Source organism: Trachinotus anak, unplaced genomic scaffold (assembly GCF_046630095.1).
Source record: "Trachinotus anak isolate AG129_WGS33_773 ecotype Australia unplaced genomic scaffold, CSIRO_AGI_Tana_v1 ptg000010l, whole genome shotgun sequence".
In the NCBI taxonomy this organism is placed as follows: domain Eukaryota; kingdom Metazoa; phylum Chordata; class Actinopteri; order Carangiformes; family Carangidae; genus Trachinotus; species Trachinotus anak.
In genome coordinates, this window is record NW_027273861.1 from 24,257,266 (window position 1) to 24,272,897 (window position 15,632).

General features: G+C 39.3%; 1 protein-coding gene across 3 annotated transcripts in view; it reads left to right on the forward strand.

Annotated features, from left to right (window-relative positions):
- Positions 1–15,632, forward strand: part of brinp3a.1 (bone morphogenetic protein/retinoic acid inducible neural-specific 3a, tandem duplicate 1) — a 50,914-nt gene that overhangs the window by 20,065 nt on the left and 15,217 nt on the right. For all 3 annotated transcript variants that reach the window (XM_071486343.1, XM_071486344.1, XM_071486345.1), the window contains one exon: positions 2,186–2,370. In XM_071486343.1, coding sequence (XP_071342444.1) covers positions 2,186–2,370 — 185 coding nt within the window. The remainder of the gene's footprint in view (positions 1–2,185; positions 2,371–15,632) is intronic.

The window sequence follows — 15,632 nt, forward strand, 5'->3', positions numbered from 1 at the left end:
GAGATGAGCTGTGGTTCTCTTTGCATTTATTAACTTACCTTGTTTTGGGTATCCAGGTGGCCCAGACCAAGGACGAACATTTGCCCCTTTGACACCACAGCAAATCTTCCAGAAACCTGCTCGCCTGTCCTTCAGTTACCAAACAAAGGCCATAAAAGAGTAATCTTTCACAAAGCCTAGCTGTTGAGCATGAAGCTCTAAAGCTTTGTGCATTGTTCTCAAACAACTAAATATTTGACTAAATATTGGCTCAGCTGTGAACGTGGGATGATTTGTGGTTGCTTAAGCTCATATTCTCTGATTCAACATGGAAAATCTATGAAAAATGTCAGCGGATTCTCTGTTTTTATAACAACAGATCCAAGTCAGCCAGAGTACTGTGATGCTTAGCAAAGCTCCCGTGGCTATCTGCTGTACAATCGCCTCCAAGCTCCTCCGTTGGCTCTTTTCATCTTCTGTCTCTGCATAAACTCTCAAAGCCACGATGAATACCAACAGTATTTAAAATAGATTAGGAAGACAGCACATTATGTGAGATGAGTGGCTTCTAAAGCGTGACCTCATAACGTTTTACTTTCAGCTTTTGTTTGGGTATCTACGGGTAATCCTAGCATGTTGGCAACATTGGTAATAACGATTAAAGTGCTTTATGTGGCATTTTGAACATGAAAGTACCATCATAACGGTTATCATTTATATTAGATAATTTGTAATTCATTGTTTGTGTTGCTGTAAAGAAAGAAAAGAAAAAATCACCAAAGGTTAAAAAATTCTCTTACCAGCACCTCTAAAGCTTGCAAATGAACACATCTCATTCTCACTACGTGTAACTTGATTTGTAATAGAAAAGTAATTTTGTACCATCAGTTTCTTTCCATAAAGTTTTCATGCCTCAACAACAGACAAAATGAGTTGTTAAAATTAATATTTTTTTGCAGTGCGGAGGAGCAACCAGTCCTCCAACCATACAGGTCATTTTTTCAACCCTCTGATACGACCCAGAGGATAGTGCCCCTACGACAGCAGCAGGCTTCCCAGACCTTCCCACACTGGCTGTGTCTGAAATCATTAACTACTCCCTATATAGGGACTTTGTATTGCTGTCTGACTGGATAGTGAGAATTATAATACCCTATATAGTGGAATCACAGTATCCCACAGTGCATCATGATGGTGGTGGTGATGATGGTCACTGACCGAGCAATATATATCATCATGCCCCGTCAAAGACTGAAAAATTTAATGGAGAAAATTACCTAAGTAGTGTCTGACTCCATTTTTCAATTTTACTGATGAGCTCACTGTATCGTTCGCCACATAGAACTCCCTGTATAGTGAGTATGGAGTAGTGAATGAGTGGGTGAATTCGGACACAACCACAGACTGTAGCAAGAGCGGCGTACTGACCTTTGTTGCCAAGGTTACCATAAAAACGGTCAGGGCTTGGTTAGGATTAGGCACAAAACTATTTGTTCAGGTTTGGAAAAAGGTTGGGATTTGGGTTAAAATAAGACTTCAACATTAGACGATCTTTGTTGTCATGGTTACAATAATGACGATGTTGTTATCATTGTCAAACGTTCATGGATACTCGAAACTGTTACTTTCACATGGGAATCAAACACCGCTCTTTTGTGTCATAGTCCTGTGTTTTGTTGACCCATCCTTCCACCCCAACCTCCTCTGACAAGGACTTTGTCATAATTAAACACAAACAAGTGTTAACCCTTCTCTAATCCTAATGTTAATGTACTGTACACTAGCTTTAGTGTCTCTCCAAATTAAAACCACATTGCCCATAAAATCTGATGCTGTTAGACGGGCTGTCTCTATTGATCTCTCACTCCTTCCAACATATGTCAATACATTGTCCTCTGAAAGCTTTGGCTCTGTTTGTGTTGAAAGAAAACATCTCCATTTGTGCACTATAGCTGCAGATTTATTGTCAGTGAATTTGCAAACTTTTATAAAAATAGTTCGAGACTGTTGATTTTCTCAGCAGATTTTCACCCTCAGAAGTCGTTTTCCTGCCTATGTGAGTGTATAACGAGTGCTGGCAGGTGTTCATTGGTTAATATTTACCACCACGCCACCGAGAGTGTTTTTGTGTCTGTGTGTGTGTGTGTTCCCAGGGGCTGAGTCATAAATTAAGTTTGTGTACGTATCTGTGTGCATGTGTTCATAGGGGAAGAGTCATTAATGATCTTTGTGGACAAGCGGAAGTTGAGTCGGACGACTGAAGTGAGCGAGTCCAATGGCACAGCTGTGACTCTGGAAGCTCTGCACCAGCTGGCTGCCTCCTACTTCATCGACAGGGAGAGCACCCTGCACAAGCTGCACCACATCCAGATCGCCTCCACTGCCATCAAGGTAAACGCCTGCTGCTTACTGGGCTTCTCTCAAACATAATTGTAATTAAGAAATATCTCATTTGCCAAAAATTCAAAATGCCCCCATTGTTGGATTTCTTTTTTTCATGTATGATTACAGCATTTCCATGAAGACATTGTTCAAATTAGATTCTGTTTCAGTTGATAAACATAATTACTGGATTCAAAAAAAGTGGTCTGGATTAGCTCTCTCACTAAAGAATTAATGAAACCATCGCCAGTTTAAAGCATTTGAATGGAAACTCTACAATCAGCAGGTTTAGCTCATTTTAATGAGGGGAGCTACAGTATTTTTTCCGGCCAGTCAGGATGCAGTTTTTTTTTTTTTTTCTGCCTCTGTGGATTTAGTCTCCAAATTAATTCAGTACACACTCTTTCAACCACTTTATTTTTACTTGCAAACATTATAATGATCACCATAGAGCCACTGACCTGTATGACCCTATATAGACTCTAGTTTAGTTTATTTATTTAATTGGGATGCTGCAATTAAAAATAGTTCTAGTACAAAGCATTAAGCTGATGTGTTGCACAGAGAGTTTATAGCAAGTGCTAATATTCAACTCTTGTCCCTAGTTGGGCTTTTACATGTACAGTGTAATTAAAAGAGCCCATTTTCATTAACTTAAAACCACAATACACTACAGATATGAAGTGATACTAGATAGATACTATATTGAGATGCAGTAATAGTGATGTATAGTCTAAGAGGAGACAACATCAGCAGCAAAAACAACACAAACAAGCAGACAAAGCAATTGATAATATCATACAATTAGCTAAAAATACAGCCTACAGATGTACAATGTAAAAAGAGACAATAGCAGAGCAGACACAGAGGCAAGAAGGAACAATTAACAATCGGATGCAATTAGCCAGAAATGGGTACATAAATATATAAAAACAATATGATGATAACAGGATATAATGGGATCTTTGGGATCTGTGCTTGCAGTGCTGCAGTTTTTTTTTTGTTTTGTTTTGTTTTTTTTTTTGCAGAACAGTTGGACAGTAGGTGGGAAGAGCATTTGCACAGGAAAAACTCTTTCTGGCTGTGATGTTTAAATGTTACTTTGTGATTAATAGACTGTGAGTCATTGACTCAGACTAACAGCTGTTTATGTGCTTATGTTTTTGAGGACATAATAATGGCACCTGTGCTCCCCTCTGGGAAAAAGTATTGGAAGAAATTAAAAAAATTACACCGCACAATGGTCAGTTCTTGCCAAGTACTTAGCATTTACTAACAATTACTGTATGCAATTTACGACCTATCAATAGGCCCTCAGTGGGCGACCGTGGCTTGCTTCAAATGCAGAATGTCATAATGCTGCAGATTATTAAAACATATTTTAAAGAACATAAAGCAATCTCAGTCCTTCATTTACAGAACAGACCCTCCATAAGGACTGATAAACTTTTTTAATAATGAGCACTTCAAAGTGAAAAGGCTTTAAGATCTCACATAATGTTCAAGTCAAAAACCCAGTGGCAGCCTTTTCAGAGGTTGCCAATGGTTACTTGAGGAGCAGAGCTCTATATGTGGAAGTTATTCAGAGAGAACACCTTTGGTGGAGAAACTGCTTAAAATTAGATACATTTAGTCCACATCAGGCCTGAGGACTTTAAGGCAAATTGTGTCGTGCAGCAGTAAGTGTTATATGACATATGTCCCTATAGACATATAGAAAGTAATGTTGCCATATACAGTATTTCACCAATAAGGGGGTATATTATCGTATATGTACATCCTCTGGATATATGAACATTTACCTTATATCAGCATTTGTAAATAGAATAAAGGCCTATTTCTAATTATCGCTTTCATGTTGCTGTGCAGATAAAGGTTATTAAGGACTTTTATATCTCTTAGTCACTTGAAGTATCTGTGCTGGCAACAGAGCTGCAAAGGTGTGTTTTGTCTCAAAATGTCTATCTCAGTACCACTGCTGCAGTTTTTCCCCACAGAGGAGACATTTCAGAACGAGACAGCTAAATATCCCTGAATAAGAAAACCTATGAGCCAAGTATCTTTCACTGCACTGTCTGATTTTAGCTTGGTCATGTTGGTCTGTGCTGAAGACTGAGATGTATCAGCATTTCTTTGACCTCTGTTTCATTTTAAATAACTCCATTTTAGATCAATTCAGTGACAAATCTTTTCACCATTTGGCTCTGACAGTTGCTCTTTCAGACTTGCTGTGCGCCTGGAAAACTTTGCATGTGTTTTGTTCACCTTGTTTTATGACGTGGTTAAGCATCATTTAAAAGAAACAGTACATTTCTGTGAAAAAAATGGACACAAGCCTAAATCTTGCAGCAGGATTAATCTATCCTTAAGGCACCCCAGGGTTCCACATGATGCTTTTTTGAAATCACTCTCCTGCGGCTGCCATGTACCTTTCTGAGAAAAACTTCCTTGATCTGGAAAACGATTGAAACATTGATATGCAAATAAACCGACCGACTGACTTGACATTCTTTATTTAACAGGTTGATTAAAAATATGATTTTTTTCTTCCTAACCTGCCATCGTACAGACTTTAAAGTCTTATGATGTGACACTGGAGTAAACCTACACGCTTGCACACTCGATAAGCAAGAGGGAGTTGGACCAAGCAAAGAGATGAAGCAAGCAGCATTGTTTACTCCTCTCCCTGCTCCTTCATGTGTGTATTTGCAGGCATACGTATGGAACAGCACCGCTATGCATATCAAAATATGCTTATGATGTAAATATCACCCTGCATCTTTCACTGCTTAATACCTTCGGGGAGTGTACATTCATCACTCTGTCAGTTGTTATCAAGTAGAATGAATTGAATCGGCTGAGTTTGCCCTTCATGCCGTAGACTGGATCATCTGTGCTTTCCGAGGAATCTGTTTCTTCACATGGCTTTAATGTGTTTATATTTGCTTGTGGTAAACAACAGATTAACGTCGCAGAATGTCGGGAAAATCAGCAACCTGCAAAAACAACCATCTGAGACACTGTCAGCTTCCTGTTTATCGTGCGCTGTGTGCCGAGATCACACCTGTCTCCGCAGTGCGAGTTATGGGACTGGATGTATCAGGAACAAACACCTCTGATCCGACTAATGGATCCACATTTATTGCTTTAAAATTAACCACAGTGTGGGACCTGTCTCAACAGATCAGGGACATGTCTCTTTCCTCGAATGACACTGGGTAAAACTGGTACTTGTACTGAAGCTAATCTGAAATAACCTGAGATCAACTAGGAGAAGAATGGATGACATAAAATGGGGGAAAAAAATCCCAATTCAAAAGGTCCATTTACCTACATTTGGAGAACTGTCATTGTCTTCATCAGCAAATGGAACTGGCTCAGGTGTCAGACTGAAATAGCTTTAAAATACACATTTTTCACAAAACACAAAACCATTATTATGATGTGATTCTCCATTATGGAAGCATTATTACTGTCTGTCCTGTGAAAACCATGTATCTCAAAAACATCAGCCCTGTGGTCAGCTACAAAGAAAGAATCAGATTGGTATTTAGCTTAAAAAGAGAAGACATTTCTCAACTCATAAATAAACTCTATAATTTTATTAAATTAAATTTAGAGATGGTTTCACTATAAGTGATGACAGTATTATGTGGGACTAAAGCTATTAACATTTTTCTATTAATATTTGATCTATTAAATGTCTGTGAAAATGTGATGTACTTAACTTGCTTGTTTCCTTTGACCAACAAACAACATCACAACAATATAAAAAACAGAAAAAAAGCTGTAAATCCTCACACTGGAGTAGCAGGAATAAACCAAGCAGCAAACTCTGCGGCCTTCAAAATGAAGCCGGCGTGGAAATGCCAAAAACTGCAGTTCCTTGAATGGCCACTTGAGGCTGGCTCCAAAAGTGAGTCAATCCCCAAAGACTCACAAGTTAAAATGCCCAACATTACAGAAGAATTCAACATGTTTACAGCCTGGTACAAAAAACAGTTTCGCCCTTCATAGCTTTATTGGGGGGTGAATTTTTTTTATAATTCACCCGTTTAAAATGTATCAAAGCTTAAAGTTATGAGCATGCTGCTTTGAGTGACAGGTGGGTGAGCAACAAACCAGCATGCACCAAAGTATCAGCTCCACCTCTATTCCCTTCTTTGGATTGGCTGGAAGTTAGGCGGAGTCAGGCACTGCCAAGATGGCTACAGCAGAGCAGCTCGCTCTGAGCTTAAAAAGACGCTTTTCAGAAACGTATGGGTGACTTTTTTGTTGGTATTAATTCAGAGTTCTGAATGTTGCAGTGTGCTCTGCAATTATTGCATTGACCACATTTAATTTCAAACTGGGTAGCTTTAATTTCATATTGTAAAGTCTATTGTAAATCAAATGTGAAATAAATGGTTGCATACTGAAGGTTTCAAACTCTCCAAGTTGGTGATTATTTGTAATGCCTGCTCACAATTTTCTGTTGATTTGAAGCCCTATAGTTTGTAAACTGGCTGAGTGGTATGTTGCAAAGGGGATGTCGCTAAATATCCCAGGTAGAAAACAAACATTAAGCAGTCGCCAGTGAGTAACAAGGAGCCAGCAGGAGCCTCTAATGCAGAGCTCCATTTGAAAAGTAGAAACATCAGCGTCTGTTTCCCTGATTCTGACTGTGTGGCTGCAGCTAAAAAAAGGGTGAATTGCTTGCCTTTTTTGGAGCCACAGTCCATTTTTCATGGACTTGTCCTTATTGATGCCCCACTATAGAGCCCATCAGAGATAGAACTGTACATTCTCTAAAGTGAATTGGCAGGAGGACGTTGAGCTGATTTGGCAGCCGCCACTGAACCAGAGTCCTGCTAAAAACCCCTCTGATTGAGATGAATAGAGAAAAAGCCCTCTGGGGTACATTTGTTTGTAAAGTGTTTTCAGGTGACTGATGTAAAATATTCACGACGTCAGCAGCCTTTAATTCCAAACATAGGTTTTTACCTCACCCCAATGAAGACGGATGCCAAAACAAAGCTGTCTTTAAGAGAAGCACTGGTTCCCTGTTTTTAAGAGATAACATATTTTAAATGGTAGAAATGTCTGGCCTGAAGGCCTGTAGGACTGAGCACAGTAGCAATGGAAAATAATCAAAGACGGGAAAAATGAGATAGGAGGGGGTGGCTCTGCTGTTTCATAGTGTGATGAATCAGCCCTTCCATTTCAGTAATTTCCTTTGAGGGCCTCCGTCATTTGTCAAACATTTTGCAGTATGAGTTAAGGTGTCATGCGACTGAACGGCAGAGATGAGACGGGGACAGACAGGCCTTATTTAGCGGGCCTTTTAGCCCGGGATCGTGTGCGCAGCAGGCACACAGGAAATGCTGCATCAATCAATGCGCTTACCTTTGATTTGCAGCCCAGGCTCTGCCATATTGAAGATTCATTAAACTAAAGTTGGGAGGAGAATATCATTGACGGGGAGGAGAAGTGATAAGGAATGTTTGACCCAATTTGCCGTGCGAGCCCTGAGTGCTCAGTCAGTCATGCAGCATTACGCTTCATTTGTCGGAGAAGGGGAAAAAAACACACACACACAAGTAAGACTCGAGCTTCAGAAATCAGATAATGGCTGCTGAGGAACGGGTGCAGAGAACACGGCTCCCTGAGTTTGGGGCAGTTTTGATGGCAGGATAAATAAAACAAAACAAAATAAATCATGAGCGTGGATGAATAATTCATTACAAGCTGATTTTTTTTTTTTTTTAGCATTTTCATTATTCAGAAAAGAAGACAAATGTTCTTCTTGTTGTCTTTTCACTATGTTCAACTCCTCTTACCTGAAATAAATCTACAGGTTTTTCTTTTGCGTGACATGTTACAGGTGATGAGGCTCCAGATGGTTGCACGGTAGAAACAGATGGATGACAGTTTCTGGCCTTCGTTTGATATCTGAATGTTTCTCTTTTGATCTGCAGCAGAGGAAAGCAAGGCCTGGAGAGAAGAAATAAATACACAGGATCAAATATGCTCATGTTGCCCTTCTTCAAGTGACTGGTACTTCCTGTAAAATAGCATAGCTTACTTTCCCTTAAAAAGACTCAGCGAACATAACACTACACACAGTATTAAATTCCACTTTCCTCCAGCAAAGGTTCCCCTCTGTTCCCCTGTGGCTTTGAATGGCTTTATTTTTTTCTATGAGGGCACACAATAATCTCATTCTGCTGCTATTTTCTCCCTCTTCCGCTTTTTCTTGCTTATAGTTTATGAGCTTATCCCTTGCTGGTTGATATTAGAGGGTAAGCCAGTGCAACAAAGTGGTCTTAAAACATGCATTGAAATCCTCAAAGACTGAGTAAACAGGCGGGAATGCATCTCAGATGCAAATGTGGATTTGCACATCTTAGTATGCCGTGGTGATTAAGCAAACAACCGTTCTTGAAGGTGCAGCAAAAGGCAATTTTGAAATGAGCGATGATTTTCATGAAACATTAATGCTATCTTGTACTTTTTCAGCAGGCAGAAAGTGCAGCCATTTAAAGTCCATTGTTGCTCAAACATCTGACAACAGCAGCTCGCTAAGTGACATTTTATGCTGTTTTGGTGGAATTATTCATATGAAGGATTCACAGCAGTGATGAATCTTCATCAGTAAAAATGCTCCCGCCTAACTGGTCTTATAATAATATTAAAGCCATGCATTTTTAAATTAATGGATGTACCTCGGAGCCATCTGTACCGATGGACCATGGTAAAGGGCTAAGTGCCCTGCCGAGGCCACACACCAGTGACACAGAGGCTATTGTCTATCTATACACTGTGCGAGACATAATCTGATTTAAATAACTTGAAGCATAATTTTGTTTTATCATGTTCATTTTATTCAATATATTTGCTGTAAATATTTAGTTCCAGCTTCTCAACAAAATCAGATATGTAGGTACAGTATATAGTGACGATATATTTTGATTTTCCTACTGATCAATCAACACTTGTTTAATATTGTCATAACGTTTTCTTCATTTGGTGTGTCACTTGCTTTTCTTGCAAAACTATTATTTTCTGTCCTTGCATCAAATTTGAACTTTAGAGAAACAGAGAGCTGTGTGTTTCTACGTGTGTGTGTGTGTGTGTGTGTGTGTGTGTGCATAACCTCTCTAGTGGGAACAATGAACCCAACATCATCTCCCCCTCTGCTGTGGAAACTGAGTAAAGCCAGCAGCTGTGCAGTGCTTAATCCAGTTACGATGCCAAATACTGGCTCTGGCTCTCACCTGCTCCAAAAGTTGAAACGACACGTCCTGAGCCATCGCGTTGATGCACCGGGAGGCCGCTGGGCTGTCTGAGAGTGGAACTATGTCAGCTCTCCGAGCAGCACAGTTTCCCTGAACAACATGTCTGGCAGCAGGCAGAGCTGCATTTCCTCCGACAGAGTGCAAGATGAAGCTGAAAAGGATGCCTTCAGGGCTCACTTGGGAATATTTGTTTTCTGCTTGAGTACACAGACTGGTGACAAAATAAAGGAAAATGAATGGACGGAAAAGAACAAATGCAGATGCAGAAACTGATATGAATCATATATGCTGTGGCATTCACAGTCACCAGATCTTAATCCAATGGAACACATATGGTTGATAATCTCCACCAGTCTCCTAGCAGCCCTGACAAAGACACTTTAGATTATTTTCCAGTAATTTCCAGTAATTCCATTTAGTTAACTGGCTGGCTCTGAGTTTATTTTCTTTGCCACAGTGATGCCACATACATACATCAGGCCAATATATATATTGATATTTGAGATGAGGTTGGCTGGTAATTACTGTTTGTGTTGCACTAAGTAAACAAAATTTAACCTGGTGACTTTTTGTAATTTTTTGAGCATTTATGTTGTCGTTTTAGCACAATTGCTGTTTTTTGGCACTTCAGCGTTGGCTTCATTTTTCAGTCCCGGAGGCTCCAACTTGCCCGAAACGCTTCTACAGCGTTTCAGCGCAGTACATGGATGCTTTACCATTTGCCATTTCACGGTAGCCCACAAACTTGAAAATCTATCCAAATACCTGCTTTCTCACAGCTGATAGCTCAGCATTACTCTCGAACAACTCAAAGTGGAATGACATTGTGAAACTATTATGTTGTTTAAATGAGTGATTTCAATCACAAGTTGTTGTACAAGTTTTTGTTTTACAAATCTTAGGGGCTTCTCTAGTACAATGCAGAACACTAGAAAGCTGTTCCCTGTGCTGAACACCCAGATGGTCCTTTTCAATGTGATTTTGTCTGCATTTGTCATAATCATTATGTATGAAGTATTTTATTACTGTTGTGATATTAATGTTCAGCCAGTCAGCTGTAAAGAAAATAAAAAAGTTAGTCTTTAAGTTAATACGATCTTAAAGAGTATTTAGACAATTAAAAAATCCAACATAAGGCATGCCTTTGGGGCAAAGTGAAATTCATCACGATAAGATAAACAAGTCACGTCTGCAGCACGTGTAAGCATCACAAACTGCTTATTCTAGGAAAGCCTTTAAGTGCAATTAAATGTTCCATTAAATGCAGCTGTTAGTTATTCCGACACAGTCAGCACAATTATCTTGTACTCAATTATGGCACATTAATAATCCCCCCATCCACAAACCCATCCATGTCATTTACATATCGCATTTTTGGAATAACTTGTATGTTTTTCTCACCTTTTAGCAAGAACTGCCCCATGAGGACTTGAAAATAGCGAAACCTACAAAAAAATTTTTTTTTTCTTTTTTGGGGGTCGATTTCTAATAGAGAAGGCTGACTGCGCACACATGCTCTGCTCCGCTGGGTTCTTTTTTGCAGATGGTCTCATTGCTATGCATAGAAAAGCCATCTTTAGATTTGCATTTGGTCAATTTTCCCCTTTAAGTTGGACATCTGTCTGTGTAAGGAATTAATCTGCGGATCCCTATGGAGGCTTCTCGGATTTTAATTAATTGTTTTAACGCATCAATAATAAAAAAAAAAGCAGAATGGAAGTCAGTTCCTCTCTCTCTAACTCACTCTCCATCTCTCTGGCTCTGTCTGCCTCTCCGGCCTAAAATGATGTCTTTGTATTCAAAAGACTATATTTTAAAGAGTTGAAATTGAAAAGCAGTAGCTCAGTTAATTTTTTTTTTTTTTCAGTAGGAGATTGAAAGACACACTGGATGTTTCACTGTACATAGAGCTCCCAGCTTTTATTCCTGCTCCTATCTTTCTGTGCTTAGTTCCCTCATTGACCCTGCAGTTGTCAAAAGTAGATGTTAAAAAAGAAAGACAACTTTTTCTGCCCACGGTGGCAAAAGGCTTCCTCTTTTCCTCCTGGCTGGAAACCACTGTTGCTGTCATTAATCTAGCAGGAAGATGTGGTTACTGTTATTGGACCTTTGGGAAAATATTAAAAGAAGACACCGTCATGGTGTTTGGCAATAATTCGCAAGTGACAGCAAAGGAGATGGATTTCCCTTCAGGTTGGCAGTTTATCTTTGCTGCCTGTTAAGCCTATATATATATATATATATATATATATATATATATATATATATATATATATATATATATATATGCATGGTCTAAATCAGGCTTTTGTCAAGGATGACTGAGCTGAGATTGTGAACAATCTAACCGTGAGCTCAAAGGAAAGGAGCAATTCTACAGTGTTTCATGTGCGTCTGTGTTTTGTCAGCACAAATCTGGTGTTATGTCTTTGAGGCCTGGGTGTAGTTGCATCTTCCAAGACTTGCAGCGAAAAGTTGTGAGATCTTTTTATGCCGGTCTCAGAAGGTATGCTGTTTTTACTTAAGTTTTCTCGCTTCCAAGTTTTTACCCAACTTCTTCAGTGGATTCAGCATTTGCTAAAAAAGAGAATTATTTGAAAAGAATGTTTTTTTTGAAGGTATTCACATGTCCTTATCATTATGGAGTCTGTAAAAAATATATATATAGACTCACTTTGATCTCTTCTTTTGACACAGCGTAATTTTTGCTTAATTCAGCTGACTTTCCATGCTCGAGGCTGTTATCAGACTCGATTCATGGCTGTTTTTGAGGAAATTTAGTTTATTTTGCTTGTGTGCATGTTGGCCTATGCCATCAGTGTTAATTTTTTACACTTCTGCCAGGAGAGGTAGCAGATATTTGGTGCTCTTAGATCTGTTTTTGCCCATTTGTGTCACATTTTTTATTGAAAAGCTCATCTAATTAGACCTGGCTGGGATTTAAAAAAAAAAACCTACAACAGCAGCTTCACAGCTGGTTTTTATCTGATTTTTTTCTTGTTCCTATATGAATTCCTGTGACATTAAGTTCACTCGTACTTGAATTTGAGTGGGCTAACCTGTGCGAAAGCCACCACACAAAATGTTTCTAGAGTACTGAGTGCAGTAAGAAATAGGATCCTGAAATGTTTTACTCTCCAACTGTGGAGTTAAGTGGTGGTGTGAGAGCAAATCAACTGAGTGTGCATGACCATGGTGCCCAGAAACTCATTTTTAAGCACTTCCCTGACCACTTCTCTATGGCACAGCAAAGTTTTAAAACCATTATGTCAGCATGAGCCCCATCAAATGAACATGGTGTGAAAATATCCTCCTTTTTTATCCAGAATAAATAATAGTCACTGTGTTTTAAAGTACTACAGGGGCTCAGTTTGGCTAGATGGTCAACTTATTAAAAGGTGCCATATTGTATAAAGTGAGATTTCTATGTCTTTCTAATTATAAAGCAAGTCCACATTCTATATTAATACTATTAAAGTATCAAAGCGCTCAGTCCACAGAGAAATGCACACAGCCTGCTTTCAAAAACTGAGCCTTAAAATGACTTAAAGTGACTTCTGTAACTTTGTGATGTCACAACAAAGCAGTCACCGCTCTAAGCCATGACCCAATTGACTATTATTCTGATTGATTATTCAGTCAATCAGAAAATGGTCAGTCAATCTCTCTTCTGATTGGTTCACCGACCTGTTGTTACTACAGCTGCAAAGAAAAGCCTGAGAGAGGAGATGTAAAACTACACTGAGATGTTTTTTCGGTTCGTAAAACTACAAATGTATCTTCTTCTGGATATCGACACTTCAGGTAAAAAACGGGAAAAGAGTAAAATATGGGACCTTTAATGCATTAGTCTCTGGTTAATTGTGACAACAGAGTATAGCTGAGCGACTTCAGTAAACTGACTCCATTAAAAAGGGTTGGCTTTTTTGTCTTGCTTACTTTGTGTTATTGTACTCACTCAACCCACATATTGAATCACAACATTTTAATTTAGAATAAATGTAAATATACAATTTGTTCTGGCATTAAGCCGGCAGAGAATGAGCAGTGAGTTTTAATATATCGCCCAACTTGTAATAGAAATAACTACATTAAGGTCGAGTGTGACCGTGCATCATCTGCCTGAACCGCTTCTAAAGCTTCATTTTTCCTCGAGAATCATTTTCTCCTGGCACACAGGAAGTTTCTTTATTTTTTCTTATTAAAAACAGGAAGACTTCAGGACTTTTTCACTTCATTCTCCCATAAGTAAATACAAGCAAGCAACAGATGCTCTATGAGAAACATTATTTTCTACAGTCTGTTAGACATCCTGTCATTATATTTTTTTCAGAAATTTTACATCAGCATCAGACTCCTAATGGATTCCACATTTTAACAGAAAGTTTTGCTGTTGCTGTTTTTCCGGACTGTTGCCAGGCATTAAGGTGATTTGAGTTTCTATCACAACCCAGGTGAGAGGCAAATCACAGGTTCTGTTTTCATGAATTTTCCAAGTAACCTGCAGAGTTACTTCAAGCGGCACAGAAAAAAGGACATGGTTAAATTCACTCCACAGGCTGTTTATTCAGACAAACAATTCTTGCACAGACATCTCACCGCTTAAATGTCCCCAGGCCTCTGTATGTACACTTTTCTCTTTTCTCAAATACTCACAAATATGAGCTGGAGAAAAGGCTGAAAGAGTCATCTCTGTGTGTGTCTCAACTGATGTCCTTTGCTCTTACATGGCTGAAGCTGTTCCGAGTGAGTTAACCTGAAGTAGAACAGTTGTGTAAAAGCAAGCAGCCCCCTCCAGCCACTGCTTCAAATGAGACTGTCCTCCCGTAAAAAATGAGCTCATAGGTCATTTGTGCAGGAGGTTATTATGAAACACGCTTAGTTTTTGCAGCCAAAAGTAATTATGACAGGAACCAAGAGAAAAGTGCTGTGATGTAGTTTCAAGAGCAGCAAAGTCCACGTCAGGAGGAGGTTGGAGTGGATGGATGGCTCAACAAAACACGGGAATATGACACAGGAGAGCGGTGTTCGATTCCCATGTGAAAGTAGCAGTTTATGTTGTTTCTATTATCCATGATTATTCCACAAAGTTAACCATGTTATTAATGTTGTAAATGACAACAACGATCGTCTAATGTTGAGGAAGTACTGATTTCAGCCCAAAATCTTTTCCTAAACCTAACCAAGCCTGCTATTATTGTAACCATGGTGATGAAGGCAGGTACAACCAAGGTTCCGATACGCCTGCCGCTGCGGAGTGCTATTACAGGAGACACTCCTATAGGTTGTATCAGAGGGTTGAAAAAAATGATCTGCACGGTTGTTCAGGTTGGAGGACTGGTTGCTTCAAACACACCCACTCATGACAGAGCACTCCAAGAGAGAGTTGGGGCGTGATCATATTTGACATATTTGACTTCCAGGAAACCAGGAAACATTTTCATTGCTAATTATGTACACACAGCTATTGTGTGAGAAACAATTAGAAATAGAAAAGTGCCATAATGATACATGGCATGAGGATAAATAAGGTGGCCATATCCTCTACAGACAGGCTGGTAGATGATCCCACTCTCCGAGCCAAACCGACAAACTCTGCCAACTTGTTTGGCACCTCGCTTTATGTCACTGAACCGTTTCCTTGATTTGTACAAGAGGGACAAGGGAAACTCGTCCCAACCAAATGTGCTCTGCAGTACTCCAACCTTCAGTGGCTCACTTGGAGTGTCATTTATTCTCTCATGGAGACTTTCCACCTCCCACACAGCCAGATCAGTTTCCACTGGGAAGAGCTTTGTGGTGAAACCTGCTCTGCATTTTTTCCTCTCCGTCTTCAAATTGTCAGACAGCCGTTGTGAAAAGTGTTTCTTTTAAAGAGCAGAAAAAAAGTGGCTTGATTGGTCATGATTGAAGTAATCATACCTGCTGTCAATATAATCCCATTGTAGTTCTGTATTCAACTCCACCACAGGTGCACCTAAATTGCCAAAAATC